This window comes from Acipenser ruthenus, unplaced genomic scaffold (assembly GCF_902713425.1).
Source record: "Acipenser ruthenus unplaced genomic scaffold, fAciRut3.2 maternal haplotype, whole genome shotgun sequence".
In the NCBI taxonomy this organism is placed as follows: domain Eukaryota; kingdom Metazoa; phylum Chordata; class Actinopteri; order Acipenseriformes; family Acipenseridae; genus Acipenser; species Acipenser ruthenus.
Window position 1 is genome coordinate 17,848 of NW_026708333.1, and position 17,153 is coordinate 35,000.

Consider the following 17,153-nt stretch of genomic DNA (forward strand, 5'->3'; position numbering starts at 1 on the left):
TTTTCTTCTGGGGAGGGGGGGGGGGGGGTCGTTAAAAAATAAATATAAGGACGGCCATCTTTGTTGATCTGTCTCTGTGTAAAAATAATCCGAAACGCCCTCCAACTTTGCCGATTTGTATATTGAACGTAATATTTCTTAATTCAAGAACCGCTTCTTTTTTTTTTTTAACTGTTTTCCTTTTCGAGGGAGAAACAGCGGGCGCTTGTGAGATGTCCTCCCCGCTCCGGGACTCTGATGAAGGCGAGGAGACGGCGGTTCAATCCGAGGCAGCAGATGTAGAGGATGAAGAAGAAGAAGAAGAAGGAGAAGAAGACGAAAGAGAGAGAACGAGAGAGGAAAACAGAAGCGACATTTACCCGTCGGCGGCGGCAGCAGAAACTGCAGCAGCAGGTAGGTACAGTGAAGAGAGGGAAAAAAAAAAAAAAAAAAAAAAAAAACGGACGAGGGCGAGACACTCTTGAGCGCGCACAGAACGCTACGGATAATTCAAATTTTTTTAAAAAAAAATGACCGTTAGATTTTTAAAATGCCGTTAGGAACGTGCGGGTGTTTTAAAATTTGAACTGTAACTTTTTACTAACGAACTCGTGCTGCGTGAGCCACTTTCGCCTCCCTCCTCCTTTCTTTTTCACAGAGCTTGACCAACCCCCTCCGTCCCTGACACTGAATATACAGGGACGTCAATTAGTTCTGATACTGCAAACTGCGCACCGGGCTGTTGCTGTCACCAGTTCGGTCATTTGGTGTCGAAATGGACTCTCTGTTTAAGTGCTAAACCGAAACGAGAGCGTTTTTACGGTGTTTGTATTTCTCGACGTGTGCCCCCCTCCTCACGCACACGGCAAACACATTGTTAAATTAATATACAGTCACGGGCAAAACAAAAGAAACGGATACACAGACTCAAGATAGGGGAGATTGAGCCAAAAATGTTACAGAGACACGATTAAAAATGGTTTTTTTAAAGAGTATTGTTCATTTTAATTTTTTTATTGAAAGCTGCTCACTGTAAAATACAGTTACCAGCCAGCCGGCTGGGGGGCGTGCCTTATACAGCATTGTTATTCCAATTTAAAATAAAACGCTAGAAAGGTTTTATTCATATTTTCTTTCTAAATTATTCATAAAAAGAAACCATGTTAACAGTATAATACAATATTGCTATGGTATATTTTAAGTAACCCGCACTTATTTAATCTGTATAATAAGTGCTTCTTTCTTAAATTCATATAACACAGTGTGATCGATTTTAACACCTTAACCTTACAATGCCAATATACATTACAGAAGTGAAAACAAATCTTAATTTTCTAATACATGTATTGCATTGTTAAAACGAAACAAAGTAGTCAATTATATGTAAGGAGCATTTATCGATGAAATCAAAAGACTTTTTTTTGGTCTATATATTGTAACAAAAGTCACAAACTTTGCCAATAGGATATTATGGCCGTTATTGACAACCAATTAATATTGTGCGTCTATTGCAGTGATATTGTATGGTATTGGCATTTGGTGTCCTGTGAAGCAGTGGTGTAGTGGTAAATAAAATAAAATTTAAAAATACAGTTATTTCTCCTGTCAGGTGCTTTTTGCGGGAACAGTTCTGTGAGCGTCCTTTCCCGGGCTAGGGTGAAGGATACTAGCAGCGCAGCGCCCTGCGAGGTCCAGTGAGCCTAACAACAGAACACGAACAGAACGAAAACAACCAATCACAGAGCACACTCACACACACACACACACACAAACAGAACACGAACCGAACGAAAACAACCAATCACAGAGCACACTCACACTCACACACACACACAAACAGAACACGAACCGAACGAAAACAACCAATCACAGAGCACACTCACACACACACACACACAAACAGAACACGAACCGAACGAAAACAACCAATCACAGAGCACACTCACACACTCACACACACAAACAGAACACGAACCGAACGAAAACAACCAATCACAGAGCACACTCACACTCACACACACACACACAAACAGAACACGAACCGAACGAAAACAACCAATCACAGAGCACACTCACACACACACACACACACACACAAACAGAACACGAACGAATCACAGAGCACACTCACACACACACACACAAACAGAACACGAACCGAACGAAAACAACCAATCACAGAGCACACTCTCACACACACACACACACACACACACAAACAGAACACAAACAGAACGAAAACAACCAATCACAGAGCACACTCACACTCACACACACACACAAACAGAACACAAACAGAACGAAAACAACCAATCACAGAGCACACTCACACACTCACACACACAAACAGAACACGAACCGAACGAAAACAACCAATCACAGAGCACACTCACACTCACACACACACACACAAACAGAACACGAACCGAACGAAAACAACCAATCACAGAGCACACTCACACACACACACACACAAACAGAACACGAACGAATCACAGAGCACACTCACACACACACACACAAACAGAACACGAACCGAACGAAAACAACCAATCACAGAGCACACTCTCACACACACACACACACACACACACACACACACACAAACAGAACACGAACCGAACGAAAACAACCAATCACAGAGCACACTCACACTCACACACACACACACAAACAGAACACGAACCGAACGAAAACAACCAATCACAGAGCACACTCACACACACACACACACACACACAAACAGAACACGAACGAATCACAGAGCACACTCACACACACACACACAAACAGAACACGAACCGAACGAAAACAACCAATCACAGAGCACACTCTCACACACACACACACACACACACACACACACAAACAGAACACAAACAGAACGAAAACAACCAATCACAGAGCACACTCACACTCACACACACACACAAACAGAACACGAACCGAACGAAAACAACCAATCACAGAGCACACTCTCACACACACACACACACACACACACAAACAGAACACGAACCGAACGAAAACAACCAATCACAGAGCACACTCACACTCACACACACACACACACACACACAAACAGAACGAAAACAACCAATCACAGAGCACACACACACATATACACACACATATACACACACACACACACACACACACAAACAGAACACGAACAGAACGAAAACAACCAATCACAGAGCACACTCACACACACACACACACAAACACAAACAGAACACGAACCGAACGAAAACAACCAATCACAGAGCACACTCTCACACACGCACACACACAAACAGAACACGAACCGAACGAAAACAACCAATCACAGAGCACACTCACACACAAACAGAACACGCAGTCCAGTAGCCACGCCCCACCTGCTCGCGGCCACAGTTCTGACCGAGAGCTCCCAACTGTCAGTCTGGCGCGCAGCAGCGCAACGCGGAGACCCTGACCGTTAAAATATCTCTGTCTTTAACCCAGGACCCGCACACCACACAGGAGAGTAGAAACCAGCAAACGCCGTATCCCTGGTTATATGAGAAGCGGGGAAGCGTTATATGGACCCTAATTAAAAGTGGTTAACCGAGGTTTACCTGTTTATACCCCTGGACTACACCGCTGAAGGCGTGTTGAACTGTATTTATCAGGTTTCCCGCTCTTACCTGTGTGTGTCTGCCGGTTTGGCGCTCCTTGTTTTCAGGTGAAGATGACCGGCCGGTGGAAAACTCCGAAGGCGAGGCTGGAAAAAAGAAAAAACGAGGACCCAAGAAAAAGAAAGAAAAAAAAGAGAACAAACCAGTAAAGATAAGGAAGCGCAAGAAACCAGTAAGTCTGTGCCTCAGTTTCTTTTCAGGGCCCACATACAAGTCAACTATAGAAAAGCGCGACGCGTCTGACTCTGTGTACAAAACATGGTCTTAACTATCATAAAGTCATGAAAAAAAAGGAGAAATACATTTTAAAATGTATATAAACTGGTTCAGTTAAAGTTCAAAACGTTTAGGACGTTATTTCAACACCAGCTCTGGTTCGAAGAATGGACATACTGTCCGAACCGTGCTGAACTTTGATAATAAATATATTTTAAACTTATATTATGTTGTATAAAATGGTTATTTGATTTTGAGTCGTTTGCCCTTCCAAGCGAAACCACAGCTGCCGATAACACTTTTTGATTGTGTTATTATAAATAATACTAGCTGTTTTTAACCGCTTCAGAGTGGCTATGGGTTACAAAATAAATAAAAAAAAAAACGCTGTTGTGTTTTTTTTTTTTTTTTTTTACTGGATTTGTGGTAACTAACCGTGCTAAGCTTGCCGCTTCTGTGCTGTAACGAGCCGGCGTGTTTGCAGGAGGCAAGCGAGCAGGAATCGGGGTCCGAGAGGGAGGGAGGAGAGAAATCCGACAGCGGAGCCAGCGACAAGAAAAGGAGGAAGAAACACAAGGAGAAGAAAGAGAAGAAAACCAAGAAGAAGAAGAAAAAGGAGGACGAAGAAAACGAGGACAGCGCGGGCACTAAGGTGAGGCCCATTGACCCTCACGCAGTTTAATGGACTGGCTGCAAACCCAACAGCCGGCTTCAGTTTTAAAAGTCGTTTGTGTTGCCCGCTGAAAATTTTAACACCATGCTGCAAGATCGCAGTTTTTTGATGTGTCAGAATTGATTGAATGGGATTTTGGGGGGGAAATGGGATATTTTCTTTAAGGAAACTGGAAATGTAATCTATATGGAAAAAAAAACAAAACAGGAATTGACACTCCTTCCCAAACGCTGGTCAGGAAAGCAATTATTATTATTTATTTCTTAGCAGACACCCTTATCCAGGGCGACTTACAATTGCTACAAGATATCACATTATACATTATTTCACATTATACAGATATCACATTGTTTTACATACAATTCCCCATTTATACAGTTGGGTTTTTACTGGAGCAATCTAGGTAAAGTACCTTGCTCAAGGGTACAGCAGCAGTGTCCCCCACCTGGGATTGAACCCACGACTCTCCGGTCAAGAGTCCAGAGCCCTAACCACTACTCCACACTGCTGCCCAATTAAAATGACTTTTTTTAAAAATACTTTGTTTATTGTATTTCACAAATTAAACAGGGTGAAACATAAACACAATTTAACAGAGATTTATGTGGAACTCATATTATTAATAATTATAGTTGTTATAGAAGAGAAAGAGGAGAAAGGACAGAAGAGAAAGAAAAGAACGAGCCAGAGAGATAGACAGTGAAAGTACCGTGCTTGCTTTTTTTCATTATTGTTATTCATTTTATAAAGGAAGATTATGGAGGGGAGGGCAATCTGAGTTTGTCAACATAGGAGAGAAATGGTTGTCCTTTTTTTTTTTTTTTTTGAAGCTGTGGTTTAGAGGGCAGTAATGAAAAGTCCTGGAGACGTGTTTTTGGGAGCCGCCTCACGCTTTTAAATATTGCACCCCCCCCACGCAGGTTGAACAGAAGTCTTCAGGACAGCTGCTGAGAGACTGGGGCCTGGAGGACGTGGAGCATGTGTTCACTGACGAAGACTATCACACCCTGACCAACTACAAAGCCTTCAGCCAGTTCACCAGGTGAGAGACCCAGCTGACCAGCTCAGTTGTGTCTTATTATTAAACTCATAGAAAAACCATAAATATATATCTTTATATAGCGCCTTTCATAGTGGACCACCATCACAAAGTGCTTTACAGAGGCAGGCTGTGAACTGTGCATTATATGCAGAGTCACTTCCAATAGGACGTTGATTTAACATCACAAATAAAACTCATACTAACTTTCATCAATCAATCAATCAATCAATCTTTATTTTTATATAGCGCCTTTCATAGTGATCCACCATCACAAAGTGCTTTACAGAGGCAGGCTGTGAACTGTGCATTATATGCAGAGTCACTTCCAATAGGACGTTGATTTAACATCACAAATAAAACTCATACTAACTTTCATCAATCAATCAATCAGTCTTTATTTTTGTATAGCGCCTTTCACAAAGCGCTTTACAGAGGCAGGCTGTTAACTGTGCGTTATATGCAGAGTCACTTCCAATAGGACGTTGATTTAACATCTCATCCGCAGGACGGAGCACAAGGAGGTTAAGCTCAGGGTCACACACAGTGAGTCAGTCAGTGGCTGAGGTGGGATTTGTGACCTTCTGGTTACAAGCCCCTGGACTTTAACCACTGGATCACACTGCCTCCTATGGATTGAACCATAGAGAGAGCCTCTGTAAATGTGATCTTTATCTACAGCTCTGGCCAAAAAGTTTTACACCCACCCTCTGTAGAATGAACTAATTCTGCTTCATAAAGTCAAATGAGACTTGCTGAATAATGTTACGTTAACATATTAAATTTTACACACCACCGCTTTGGAGTTTTCCAGATACTTAACTGAAAAACCGACAAAAATTGAAATTCTTAATCTAACATGAAATACTACATTTTTTGGCGATATCCTTTTGTAGTTTCATTGATTACAACATGACGTTAAATAAAATATCTAAAAATGATGTTCATGTAGTTTCTTTTTTTAACGTATGTCTCACTCCTAAAATTCGAGGTGATGCTAAACCTTTTGGCCAGAGCTGTCGGTGTGCATTCTGTACCCACAATCCCCCCCTCCTTGTGCTTGACTGGCTGCCACGCTGTGTGCCCCCGCAGGCCCCTGATTGCCAAGAAGAACCCCAAGATCCCCATGTCGAAGATGATGACCATCCTGGGCGCGAAGTGGCGAGAGTTCAGCACCAACAACCCGTTCAAGGGCTGCCCGGCCGCCGTGGCCGCTGCCGCTGCTGCAGCCGCCGCCTCCGTCGCCGAGCAGGTCTCCGCGGCAACCGCGTCGCCCGAGCAACCGCCCCCCCCGCGCAAGGCCAAGACCAAAGAAGGCAAAGGTGGGTGCAGAAACTGTTGTTTTCTGTCGTTTTATTACCTACATGTTTTTTTTTATTTTTTTTATTTGGGGTTGTTGCTGCATTCTGTTTTAAATTGAGCTTCTTCTCCACAGTGGCTCACCAGTTACTTTTTTAATTGAAGTCACCGTTTGTTGGTCAGTTAAATTGGCTTAGAACAAAAGCTGTTGAAAAATCGCAGCCGTTGTTGTTCTGTCTCTAAAATGTCAATTCCAATCTGTGTGTGTGTCTCTGTGCGTGTGTGTGTCTCTCCCTGTGTGTGTGCGTGTGTCTCTGTATGTGTCTGTGTGTGTGTATGTCTCTTTCTCTCTGTTTCTCTGTTTGTGTATGTCTATCTCTCTCTGTTTCTCTGTGTGTGTATGTGTCTCTCTCTCTCTCTGTTTCTCTGTGTGTGTGTGTCTCTCTCTCTGTTTCTCTGTGTGTGTATGTCTATCTCTCTCTCTCTCTGTTTCTCTGTGTGTATGTCTCTCTCTGTTTCTCTGTGTGTGTGTGTCTCTCTCTCTCTGTTTCTCTGTGTGTGTATGTCTATCTCTCTCTCTCTCTGTTTCTCTGTGTGTATGTCTCTCTCTGTTTCTCTGTGTGTGTGTGTCTCTCTCTCTCTCTGTTTCTCTGTGTGTGTATGTGTCTCTCTCTCTCTCTCTCTCTCTCTCTGTGTGTGTCTCTCTCTCTCTGTTTCTCTGTGTGTGTATGTCTATCTCTCTCTCTCTCTCTCTCTCTGTTTCTCTGTGTGTGTGTCTCTCTCTCTCTGTCTAAAGGCCCCGGGCACAAGAAGCGCAGTCACAGCCCCCGTGTCAGCGAGAAGAAGAAAGTCAAGGGGAAGAAGATGAAGATGAAGATGAAGATGGCTCCTTTGAGAATCAAGCTGGGCATGCTGGGGGGCAAGCGCAAGAGAAGCAGCTCTGTGAGTGCCTGTCTCTACCCACAATCTCTCAAAAGCTTGCCTTCAAAGAAATTCTGCACAGCAGTTTTGCAGTCCCGTCCCCCCCCCCCCCCCCCCCCAGTGCTCTTCCCGTGGTTATACTGTGCATTTATCACAGTTTACAGTGTGTTTTTTATATACATATTTACCACACCTCGCTATTCTTTACAATGCTTCCCTATGCTTTACCACACCTCTCTGTGCTTTGCAATGCTTCCCTATGCTTTACCAGACCTCTCTGTGCTTTACAATGCTTCCCTATGCTTTACCAGACCTCTCTGTGCTTTACAATGCTTCCCTATGCTTTACCAGACCTCTCTGTGCTTTACAATGCTTCCCTATGCTTTACCAGACCTCTCTGTGCTTTACAATGCTTCCCTATGCTTTACCAGTCCTCTCTGTGCTTTACAATGCTTCCTTATGCTTTACCAGACCTCTCTGTGCTTTACAATGCTTCCCTATGCTTTACCAGACCTCTCTGTGCTTTACAATGCTTCCCTATGCTTTACCAGACCTCTCTGTGCTTTACAATGCTTCCCTATGCTTTACCAGTCCTCTCTGTGCTTTACAATGCTTCCTTATGCTTTACCAGACCTCTCTGTGCTTTACAATGCTTCCCTATGCTTTACCAGACCTCTCTGTGCTTTACAATGCTGCCATATGCTTTACCAGACCTCTCTGTGCTTTACAATGCTTCCCTATGCTTTACCAGACCTCTCTGTGCTTTACAATGCTTCCCTATGCTTTACCAGACCTCTCTGTGCTTTACAATGCTTCCCTATGCTTTACCAGACCTCTCTGTGCTTTACAATGCTTCCCTATGCTTTACCAGACCTCTCTGTGCTTTACAATGGATCCCTATGCCTTACCATGCTTTACTTTTCTGTAGTGCTGGTGAGCTGAGAATGGAGTGTGTTTAAGCAGGGATGGGACATGAGACTCCTGTTGTACAGCAGTTTGATCCATTCCTGGTTTCAGTAAGACACGCCTGAGCTTGTTACTTATACACACTGGGGGCTAAACAAGCTGGTAGTAGTAAAACCTGGAATGGGTGTAACTGCTGTGTAATAGGAGTCTGAATCCCATCCCTGCTCTGCTGTTGTAGCCGTTAGTCAGTAAGTGGCCGGGGGCTGGTTGAGGAATGACGGTGGTTAATTCCTGCGTGTTTCAGAGCGACGAGGCGGATTTGGAAGAGTCAGACCTGGATAACTCGAGCGCTCACAGCTCCTCCGTGAAATCGGACGCTTCGGGACGAGCCAAGAAAGGAAAGCGAGGCAGGCCGGCCCGGAAGAAGAAGAAAAGTACATCTGTCTGTCTGCCTGCCTGTCTCTGTGTCTCTCTCTGTCTGTCTGCCTCTCTCTCTCTCTGTCTCTGTGTCTCTCTGTCTGTGTGCCTCTCTCTGTCTCTGTCTCTCTCTGTCCGTGTGCCTCTCTCTCTCTCTGTCTCTGTGTCTCTCTGTCTGTGTGCCTCTCTCTCTCTCTCTCTCTCTCTGTCTCTGTCTCTGTGTCTCTCTGTCTGTGTGCCTCTCTCTCTCTCTCTCTCTCTCTGTCTCTGTCTCTGTGTCTCTCAATGCTGGCGCTGTGTGTCTGACCGCTGTCCGCTCTCTCCTCGGCAGTGGTGGTGGTGGGGGGGGAGGCGGAGGCTGACGGCTACGAGACTGACCACCAGGACTACTGTGAGGTGTGCCAGCAGGGCGGAGAGATCATCCTGTGCGACACCTGTCCTCGAGCCTACCACCTGGTGTGCCTGGACCCCGAGCTGGAGAAGGCTCCCGAGGGGAAGTGGAGCTGCCCGCACTGCGTGAGTCTCTCAGGCTGCAGGGGCCGAAGGGGGGGGGGGGGGGCTGGTAGGGATTGCTTCTCATCACGGCGTAGCAGCGACCCCTGCTGGCCAGACAGCGAGCACATTCAGAGTGGATAAGAGGCTGGTCTCTGTTCGCTGGGATCGGTAGCCTCCCTCGCCTCTGCTCTCGATTGCTCGGTGTAATAGCGATTCTGGCTTTAGGCTTGTGAGATCGGAGGACGCTCACACACCCTCAGAACGCCCGTGCTGTGCGGGGAGGAGGAAAAACATGATTGGACATTCCAAAATAAAGGGGAAAGTAAATAAAAAAATAATAACTGCTCAAAAAACTAAATCCTATATTGTTATGTCATATTGTGTTCTAGTAGTATTGCCACGTACTGTAAACCGCACCGGTATTTCAGTATTGGACTGTAACCTGATGCTCTGATGTTGTGTCTGCCCAGGAGAAGGAGGGAATCCAGTGGGAGGCGAAGGATTATGACGACGAAGACTACGAGGAGGAGTGTGAGGAGGAGGAGGAGGAGGACGAGGAGGAAGAGGACGACCACTTGGAGTACTGCGGGGTGTGCAAAGACGGTGGGGAGCTGCTCTGCTGTGACTCCTGCCCCTCCTCCTACCACCTCCACTGCCTCAACCCGCCCCTGCCGGAGATACCCAATGGGGAGTGGCTCTGCCCGCGCTGCACCGTGAGTACGGCCAATCACACGCCGGCCCCCTCCCATAGCCCCCGCCCCCTTGTTCCGGAAGGCCTGAAATGAAACATTCTGAGCGGAATCAGAACCAGCTTTGCTTCTTTATTCCACTTGCTGCTCCATTCCATTTTTAATTACAATCCTAGAAATGCTGGAAGAAATTAACGAATTCAATGGCAAACGTTTTGACTTGGAAGTCTTTTTTTCAACGTTTTCCTTTCAAAGACTCCCAGGCAAAACGTCTGTCGTTTACACTGAAGACGCTGAGAAAGACTTCTAGTGGAAACGTTAGCCATTGAATTTACACTGAAGACACTGAGAGAGACTTCTAGTGGAAACGTTAGCCATTGAATTTACACTGAAGACACTGAGAAAGACTTCTAGTGGAAACGTTAGCCATTGAATTTACACTGAAGACACTGAGAAAGACTTCTAGTGGAAACGTTAGCCATTGAATTTACACTGAAGACGCTGAGAAAGACTTCTAGTGAAAACGTTAGTCATTGAATTTACACTGAAGACCCAGAGAAAGACTTCTAGTGGAAACGTTAGTCACTGAATGTATTTAAGTTTCTTTTTGTCTGTCTGAATTCAGCACAATCGAGTGTCTGATAGCTATGACTGTTTGATTAGTACCTTGTCTTTGTTCTGTTGCAGTGCCCCCCAATCAAGGGGCGAGTCCAGAAGATCCTGCACTGGAAATGGGTCGACCCCCCTCCCCCCGTCCCTGTGCCCCTCCCCCCCGACGCCAGCCCGGACTGCCCCCCGCCCACCCCCCTGGTGGGGCGCTCGGAGAGAGAGTTCTTTGTGAAGTTCGCGGGGCAGTCTTACTGGCACTGCTCCTGGGTGACTGAACTGCAGGTAACTGAACTGAGGAGCGCCGTGAGAAACTCAAACGCCCCCTCGTTGCAACCTATTAGCAACGGCAGCAGCTGCACTTGTAGTATCGCAGAGAGTGTAGACCTCGCACTCAACGGCAAAGCGGTCGAAACGTTTTAAAACCACGACGGGTTCTGCAGAAACAGATTGAGTGCGTTAATGTCTTTTTCTTTCCCTCTCTCTCCCTCTCATCTCTCTCCCCTCCCTCTTTCCCTATCTCTCACCCTACGCTCTGTCTCTCTCTCTTTCCCCCTCTATACACCCTTCTCACCCACCTCCTCTCTCTCTCCCACCTCCCTCTCATCAGCTGGAGATCTACCACTCGGTCATGTTCCGCAACTTCCAGCGCAAGAACGACATGGACGAGCCGCCCTCCCTGGACTGCTGCTCGGGGGACGACGAGGGGAGGAGTGAGAAGCTCCGGAGCAGGGACATGGAGGAGCGCTACTACCGCTACGGGATCAAACCAGAGTGGATGACCATTCACAGGATCATCAATCACAGGTGAGAGAGAGGGAGAGGGAGGGAGAGAGAGAGACAGAGAGAGAGAGGGATCAAACACTAGTGGATGAGCATTCACAGGATCATCAAACACAGGTGAGAGAGAGGGAGAGAGAGACAGAGAGAGAGAGAGACAGAGAGGGATCAAACACTAGTGGATGAGCATTCACAGGATTATCAATCACAGGTCAGAGAGGGGGTGGGGAGGGGGAGAGGTGGAGGGCTAGGGTTTCATTAAATTCACGGGTGGAAATAAAACTTCCGTTGCATAGCAGTTTGATCCATTCCTGGGTTTCCACTGTGAGTCTAATAAGACACACCTGAGCTTGATACCTAGACACACTGGGGGCTGATCAAGCTGGTAGTAATGAAACGTGAAATGGGTGAGGCTTATTTCAATCCTGGGATCTTGCCTCTTTAATTCATCTGTAAACAGTAAAGCAGTTGTGAGTGTAAACTGATGCAGCAGCATCCATTGTTTCCTCTGGAGTTTCCAGCCGGGTTTGCTTGTTGAAACGGGGGATTGAATGTTTGCTTGGTGTTTGTCTGACCGCAGCGTGGATAAGAAGGGAGGTCTCCACTACCTGCTGAAGTGGAGGGACCTCACCTATGATCAGTGCACCTGGGAGGAAGAGGACATGACCATCCCCGAATTCGAGAGCCACCAGTCAGCCTACTGGAGACACCGGTAAGGGAGGGAGCGACACCACAGGACACTGCATTCAGTCTGGAGCTTATTCACTTTATAGTTTATTCACTTTAGGGTAGTTTATTCACAGGTACAGGTACAGGTACATCTCAATAGTGCAGCTCTAATACATAGAGAGACCTGATTAAACCAGACTAAATAAAATAGCAATACAACAATGTAATAATTACTATACATCTAGAAATAATTAATATGCATATCTATCTATCTATCTATCTATCTATCTAGGGATATACACACACGCACACACACGTATATATTTACAGCAGTGTGGAGTAGTGGTTAGTGCTCTGGACTCTTGACCGGAGGGTCGTGGGTTCAATCCCAGGTGGGGGACACTGCTGCTGTACCCTTGAGCAAGGTACTTTACCTAGATTGCTCCAGTAAAAACCCAACTGTATAAATGGGTAATTGTATGTAAAAATAATGTGATATCTTGTAACAAATTGAAAGTCGCCCTGGATAAGGGCGTCTGCTAATAAATAAATAATAATAATAATATTCAGAAATGCTCTGTCTGGGTGCTGCTCAGTCGGTTTCACTCCCATTTTCTTGCAGAGAGCTCATAATAAAGGAAGACCCGGCAAAACCAAAGAAACTGAAGAAATTCAAGAAAGAGGAAATGGACGACACCCCCCCCAGCTCTCCTATCAACGACGTGAGTCCTGCAGTGAGAGCCAGGGTGTTGATCCACAGGCAATCGCAGGGCCCGGGTGTTGATTGCTTAGCACCCATAGATGATGGTAGTTTCTCATTGGGTCTGTACTGCTCACATGACCCGCCCACACTCATCCACATACACAGCAGGGAAGGGTTGTGTCGTGTGGGAAGTTTAGCTGCAGAAACTGGTTGCAAACAGTGTGGAGGGGAGGGGGGATTGATCATTTGGCACCAGTAGGCTCCCTGGTGCATAACTTTCAAAACAATCAGCACCGATTTTCAAAAACTATTTGCACCCCATCTAGAAGCAGGCATCTCATTACCTAAAAACCGTTTAACTGGCGCGCCCCCCTCTCCCTCTCCCCTCAGCCCGCGGTGCAGTACGAGACCCAGCCCCAGTTCGTGACAGTGACGGGGGGCACACTGCACCCCTACCAGCTGGAGGGGCTGAACTGGCTGCGCTTTTCCTGGACCCAGGGCACCGACACCATCCTGGCAGACGAGATGGGGCTGGGCAAGACCATCCAGACCATCGTCTTCCTGCACTCGCTCTACAGGGAGGTGAGCATGAGGCTGGGAGCCGGGGGCTGATGAAGGCGCTCCCATTGCGTTTCCTGTACTGTGTGTGCCCTCATGAAACGTGTCCCCCATAGTAAAAGCATTGCAAAGTGTGATGAAGCACAGTGAAAGCGTGGGGAAGCATTGTAAGGCACAGAGAGGTCTTGTAAAGCATAGGGAAGCATTGTAAGGCACAGAGAGGTCTTGTAAAGCATAGGGAAGCATTGTAAGGCACAGAGAGGTATGGTAAAGCATAGGGAAGCATTGTAAAACACAGAGAGGTATGGGGAAGCATAGGGAAGTATTGTGTTTTTCCTGTGGTTCAAGCTGCAGTTTAAAGTCTAGCTCCAACCCCCCCTCGCAGGGTCACACGAAGGGCCCGTTCCTAGTCAGCGCTCCGCTGTCCACCATCATCAACTGGGAGCGTGAGTTCGAGATGTGGGCCCCGAACCTCTACGTTGTGACCTACACCGGAGATAAGCACAGCCGCGCCATCATCCGCGAGAACGAGTTCTCCTTCGAGGGAAACGCCATGAAGGGGGGCAGGAAGGCCTTCAAGATGAGGGTGAGCCTGGGGCGGATGCAGCAGGGATGGGAACAAAACTCCTATTGCATGGCAGCTTCACCCATTCCAGGTTTTACTAGTGCGAGTTTGGTTAGGCACAGTGTGTACATGTAACAAGCTCAGGTGTGTCTTATTAAACTCATTAGGGTCGCTGGTGTCGATCGGGCTGATTCACCGTTCAGAGTGAAAGGAGTGAAGAAACAGCTGCTGGGGTTCGTGTGGATCGCTGTTCTCCGCAGAGTCTGAAGAAAAGCATCATCACAAACCCAAGCTGCTGTTTCTTCACTTCTTTCGCTCTGAAAGGTGAATCAGCCCGATCTACACCAACGACCTTCACCTGATTTCTGTGGAGTAATAAGTAATGTAGCAATAATGAGTGAATTATCGAAAAATCACCTTCTAATAAATAGCCAGTGAAAAAAAAAAACAAAAAAAACGGGAGACAGAAGATTTGCTACAATTATCTTGGTAGCTCGGTGTACAGCCTGACACCTTTCCCTGTTCCTTGTCATTCCCTTTCCCCACCACCAGAGGGAGGCGCAGATCAAGTTCCACGTGCTCCTCACCTCTTATGAGCTGGTCACGATTGACCAGGCTGCTCTGGGCTCCATTAACTGGGCCTGCTTGGTGGTGGATGAAGCACACAGGCTGAAAAACAACCAGTCCAAGGTAAGCGATTCAGACTAATCAATACCACTGCAGTAGCTTCTGAACTGCCAAAAGTTTTGCACCACCCTAAGAATTTTAGGATTGAGGCATAATATAAAAAAATAAAGCTACACAAACATAATTTAGGTCTTTTTATTTAACATTAGACGCACGATTTCTTTAAAATGTCTTCAATGGAAAAAACACACCAGCTGCATCAAACATCGGAAATACAAGATCTCCCTGTCCAGTACAAGAAGGGGACATTTCACATACCTGTGTGCTATTTTTGTTATTTTGGTTTTTTGATAAATCACTGCTGGTGAAAAAAAATTGTTTGCAACGTGTTAATATTATTATTTGCATTTTTGTATTGTTGCTTTGTTTGTTTGTTTTTTGACAGTTTTTCAGGATCCTGAACGGATACAAGATCGATCACAAGCTTCTGCTCACCGGCACCCCACTGCAGAACAACCTGGAGGAACTGTTCCATCTGCTGAACTTCCTGACCCCAGAGAGATTCAAGTACGCCCCCAGCTCCCTCAGCTCCCCCTGCTCTCTCGGCTCCCCCAGCTCTCTCGGCTCCCCCAGCTCCCTCAGCTCCCCCTGCTCTCTCGGCTCCCCCAGCTCTCTCAGCTCCCCCAGCTCCCTCAGCTCCCCCTGCTCTCTCGGTTCTCTCAGCTCCCCCGGGAGAATATGCTTTTAAAATATGCTCCTGTGTGTGGCTTGGAGCTTGGTGTCAGGAGCCTACAGCTATGGCTAAAGTTTTTGTATTTATGTATTTTGCGAATGAGGAAAAAAAAAAAAAGATTTTGTAATCGTAATTATTTGTAATCCAGCAGTGACGTTTTCTGAAGAAAAAAAAAAAAAACGAACCAGATAAAAGTGATATCGATTTACAAAATACAAGATTATGAAACTGCTATCCAGATTAGGCCTCGGGACAGCTCTCCTGTGATGCTCTGCTCCTCCTCTTCCGCAGTAACCTGGACGGATTCCTGGAGGAGTTCGCCGACATCTCGAAGGAGGACCGGATCAAGAAGCTGCACGACCTGCTGGGGCCCCACATGCTGAGGAGGCTGAAGGCAGACGTCTTCAAGAACATGCCGACCAAGACAGAGCTGATCGTGCGGGTGGAGCTGAGCCCCATGCAGAAGTGAGAGCAGAAGCATTGCTATTATGAATTAAGCTTTTATTTTTAATGTAGTTTTACTCCAGTTTTCTCCCCAATTTGGAATCGCATGGCCGTATGGTGTGCATGGAATGCATCATCCTTGCACTATTGCAGTGTAAAATGTCATTGTAGACATAACTTGCTGTAATCCTTACTTGTTGCATCCTAGTTCATATATTGTGTTTCAGTAGGGTTAGTTGCACTTACTGTAAACTACACTGTGTTTCAATATGAAGCTTGCATTGTAACCCTGTACTGCCCTGTAACACCTGTGTGAGTCGCCTTGGATAAAGGCGTCTGCCAAATAAGTCATTAATAATAGATAGTAAAATGCAGTCAGGTGAGCGCAGGTTCCTGGCTGTGCGGAGTCACCTGTCTTCACTGTGGATTCCACAGGGAGTATTGTCTCTGGCGCTCAAGCGGGTTAGTGTCAGTGCATGGTACGGCTCTTCTGGCTATTATTATTAATTTTATTTTTGATTTCTTATTCTTATTATTTATTTCTTATTCCTTATCCAGGGCGACTTACAATTGTTACAACATTATTTTTACATACAATTACCCATTTATACAGTTGGGTTTTTACTGGAGTACCTTGCTCAAGGGTACAGCAGCAGTGTCCCCCACCTGGGATTGAACCCACGACCCTCCGGTCAAGAGTCCAGAATCCTAACCACTAATCCACACTGCTGCCCTATTATAAAAAAAATACAATAATATGATGGCTGGATTTGTACTTTGTGATTTTAAACGCATTCTCGGCTGGATCATTGTACATTTTCTTCTTCTTTTTAAAGAAAATACTACAAGTTCATACTGACCAGGAACTTCGAGGCTCTCAACTCTAAAGGGGGAGGGAACCAGGTGTCCCTGCTGAATGTGATGATGGACCTGAAGAAGTGCTGCAACCATCCCTACCTCTTCCCTGCGGCTGCCATGGTGGGTGCCTTCCCCTGCCGAGCACCACGCTGACAGCCACAGCTCCACAATCACAAGGGTGGAAATAGGGCTCCCATTGCAGAGCAGTTTGATCCATCTCTGGTTGCACTACGAGTTTGACAATACACTGGGGCTAATCAAGCCCATAGTAGTAAAACCTGGACTCTTATTTATGAAAGACTTCTAGCGGAAACATT

The 17,153-nt window shown here is 46.1% G+C and overlaps 1 protein-coding gene across 10 annotated transcripts in view; it reads left to right on the plus strand.

Moving 5' to 3' along the window:
• The window catches only part of LOC117404551 (chromodomain-helicase-DNA-binding protein 3), a 40,643-nt gene that overhangs the window by 294 nt on the left and 23,196 nt on the right, over positions 1-17,153 (plus strand). For 8 of the 10 annotated variants that reach the window (XR_009324944.1, XR_009324945.1, XM_059020872.1 and 5 more), the window contains exons 1-19: positions 16-393; positions 3,686-3,810; positions 4,339-4,506; positions 5,448-5,569; positions 6,659-6,888; positions 7,662-7,807; positions 8,997-9,126; positions 9,441-9,625; positions 10,075-10,317; positions 10,981-11,184; positions 11,510-11,706; positions 12,260-12,391; positions 12,971-13,070; positions 13,442-13,633; positions 13,995-14,195; positions 14,727-14,864; positions 15,247-15,368; positions 15,826-15,999; positions 16,815-16,956. Coding sequence is in view for 8 of the 10 variants with exons in the window: in XM_059020872.1 (XP_058876855.1) it covers positions 213-393; positions 3,686-3,810; positions 4,339-4,506; positions 5,448-5,569; positions 6,659-6,888; positions 7,662-7,807; positions 8,997-9,126; positions 9,441-9,625; positions 10,075-10,317; positions 10,981-11,184; positions 11,510-11,706; positions 12,260-12,391; positions 12,971-13,070; positions 13,442-13,633; positions 13,995-14,195; positions 14,727-14,864; positions 15,247-15,368; positions 15,826-15,999; positions 16,815-16,956 (3,132 nt within the window). In the remaining 2 variants the exon portion in view is untranslated. Of the gene's footprint in view, positions 1-15; positions 394-3,685; positions 3,811-4,338; positions 4,507-5,447; positions 5,570-6,658; positions 6,889-7,661; positions 7,808-8,996; positions 9,127-9,440; positions 9,626-10,074; positions 10,318-10,980; positions 11,185-11,509; positions 11,707-12,259; positions 12,392-12,970; positions 13,071-13,441; positions 13,634-13,994; positions 14,196-14,726; positions 14,865-15,246; positions 15,369-15,825; positions 16,000-16,814; positions 16,957-17,153 lie in introns of those variants that run through there. The other 2 variants (XM_059020868.1, XM_059020867.1) reach the window with 1 other exon arrangement.